Raw genomic sequence first — 2683 nt, 5'->3', positions numbered from 1 at the left:
ATCAATACGGAGAGGAAGGCTTTAAGGGTGGTGCTCCAGGTGGCCCTGGTCCATCACAACCTGATGCCCAAGGTTACTACACTACTGGAAAGTACGTATCTACTACTACTACTATCACTAGTTTGTTGTATCTGCGTTGTTGTTCCTTATTATTAGCTTCCAGGGTGCTCCTCATGGTTTCCATTATACCTTCTCACGTGATCCCAATGATATGTTTGCCCAGTTCTTTAAGGAAAGTGTCCATCGAACTAATAGTTTTGGGGAAACACCATTTGGTAACGATACCTTTGCTGAGCTATTCTCAGGTAATAACAATAGTAGTACTACTAGGCTGATGATGATTATGATGATGCTACTACTGCTCCTCCTCATCATCTCCTTCATATTTCTAATCAATGCGAAACCTACATCCTCAATAACATTTTAGGTCTAGGTGGTGGTGGTGGAGCTGGTCGAGGCCAGCCTGGTAATGATGCATCGAGCACTATGGGCAAGAAGAGTAGGTTATAGGCACCTACTCTCTGTTAATGATGATGCTCTTTATCAATTCTAGGAGCTGTCGAATTCGACCTCAACTGCTCACTAGAAGACTTGTTCCACGGCACTGTGAAGAAGATGAAGGTGCTGGGATTCGAACCCTGGACGACCTCCAAGATTACAGTTTGTTGTCACCCTACAGGTACGCCGTGTAAGCCGAACTGTCCAACGACCTGATGAGAAAACATTAGAGGTGCCAATCAAAGCTGGTTGGAAGCCTGGTAAGTACTCTTACCTATAACGTTGTTGTTGTTGTTGTAATGGTGATTATGATAATGTGGATGTGATGTAGGTACTCGTGTTACCTTTGCTGGGGAAGGGGATGAGATCGGCAATTCTGGTAGATGTCAAGATATCGTATTCATCATTCGTGAGAAGAAACATCCAATGTTTACTAGGGATGGGTAATCACACCACTACTACTGCTATTATTATCATCATTGTTATCATCATCAGCTCCAACTTACTCTTCAACGCTAGTATAACTCTAAAAGAAGCTCTCTGTGGGTTTGAACTCCATGTACCGTCTATTGAGGGTGACAAGGCGATTAGGTAGTAGTAGTAGTGGTAGTAGTGGTATGAAGAAGTATCATTTTTTCTACTTTAGGGTTCGTATCGATCAAGTGGTGACACCAGGATTCACTAGAGTGATAAGAGGAGCTGGTATGCCTATATCCAAACAACCTGGTCAACGTGGGGATCTTGTTGTTACCTTTGATATCGTATTCCCTAAGACCTTATCATCACAACAGAAAGAGATACTCAGGAAGACACTGTAATTCTCCCTATAGATAATAATAATGATTCCTGTTGAATGAAAAGTATTAAACACCGTATTATCACACTAACACTTCTACTATCATCACTTGTTGTGTTGATCATTATCATTGTTACGGGATTCTGTGTACTACTACTTGGGCATATCATAGGAAAGTTAATACTATTACTAGTAGTATTAGTATCTTATTTGGTCTCCTCCTGTATCATCATGATATCATCATTATCACGGAGACTACGACGACGACGGCGACGACGACGGAAGGAGCAACAACAGCAGTTGAGGAGGAGGAGTTGGTTGTTTATAATGATGGAGGTATTGATAATACTAACATTGGTAGAGTACTTAGGTGTACTGGTCACTGCTACTTCTACTAGTATTGCTTCTACTACTGTAGGGGTAAGTACTACTAGTAGGAGTCATGTGGTAATACATAATAATAGTTCTAGTGAGGATACAGTAGATAATGGTAATTTTACGACACCAGCCTTCTCTTGTGATGCCAGTACTACCAGTACTACAACTACTACAACTACGACTACTACTACTACACCACCAGTGACCTTATATTGCCCACAGGGATATTGCCTTGATCCTAAGATGCATGATAATCTTACTTGTATTAATATGTTACCATCTGAGATGATAGATTGTTGGGATAATTATTGTTATGGTGTTGGTGATGAATATTGTATGGCTTGGAATAAAGGGAGTGGTAGAGTTTGCCATGGTACTACTACTACTCTATGTCAGTGTACATTCTTAGTAGTAATACAAGCACGAATAATAGTAGGATATATACCACCACCACAGGGATGGATACAAGCTCAGGTATGTGATTATAGTGGTACACAATATGGTCCTATAAGTAGTACCACTACTATCAGCCCTATCGGTGATGATGATGATGCGTCTGCATCGAATAGTATATCCTTACCAATGCTATTACCATGGTACCATATCGTTATATTGCTCATTATCTCAGCTTTTCACGCTGGTATGGTATAGTGCATCATCATCATTATCATCATCCTACGTTCAGTCACCTATGCGCTCCTCTCATTATTTTTGCAACAACTCTTGGTCAGTGTTCGTGCAAGACTGCTGATGATGCTGTTGTTTTCTTCTTCTTCTAGTACTGCTCTGAACTTCTTTCTCCAATAGTCAACTCATATGAGCCTATTCTGTTTTATGTTGGTAGTGAACAGTGTTTATCCTTATAACCGCTACACTCACTACACTCGCTATCATCATCATCATTACCGTGCCTTATACAACTTGATACTATACCAAGGTGGTAGTGTTCATCATGTTCATCTTGGGGGTATTTCTCTATTACAACAGTCTTAATATTATAATGTCATCATC

General features: G+C 40.4%; 1 protein-coding gene across 1 annotated transcript; it reads left to right on the top strand.

Annotated features, from left to right (window-relative positions):
* Pmar_PMAR011009 (heat shock 40 kDa protein, putative) lies at positions 1 to 1349 on the top strand (the record flags this gene model as incomplete). Its single annotated transcript, XM_002768766.1, has 8 exons — positions 1 to 91; positions 157 to 305; positions 428 to 499; positions 554 to 621; positions 680 to 758; positions 830 to 941; positions 994 to 1089; positions 1145 to 1349. Coding segments are annotated over 8 exons (839 nt in total), but the record flags the coding sequence as incomplete, so codon positions are not given.
* Positions 1350 to 2683: the final 1334 nt, after the last annotated feature.

Source organism: Perkinsus marinus, assembly GCF_000006405.1.
Source record: "Perkinsus marinus ATCC 50983 genomic scaffold scf_1104296967132, whole genome shotgun sequence".
Taxonomy (NCBI): Eukaryota; Perkinsozoa; order Perkinsida; family Perkinsidae; genus Perkinsus; species Perkinsus marinus.
This window is presented reverse-complemented; position numbering and strand designations above follow the sequence as displayed.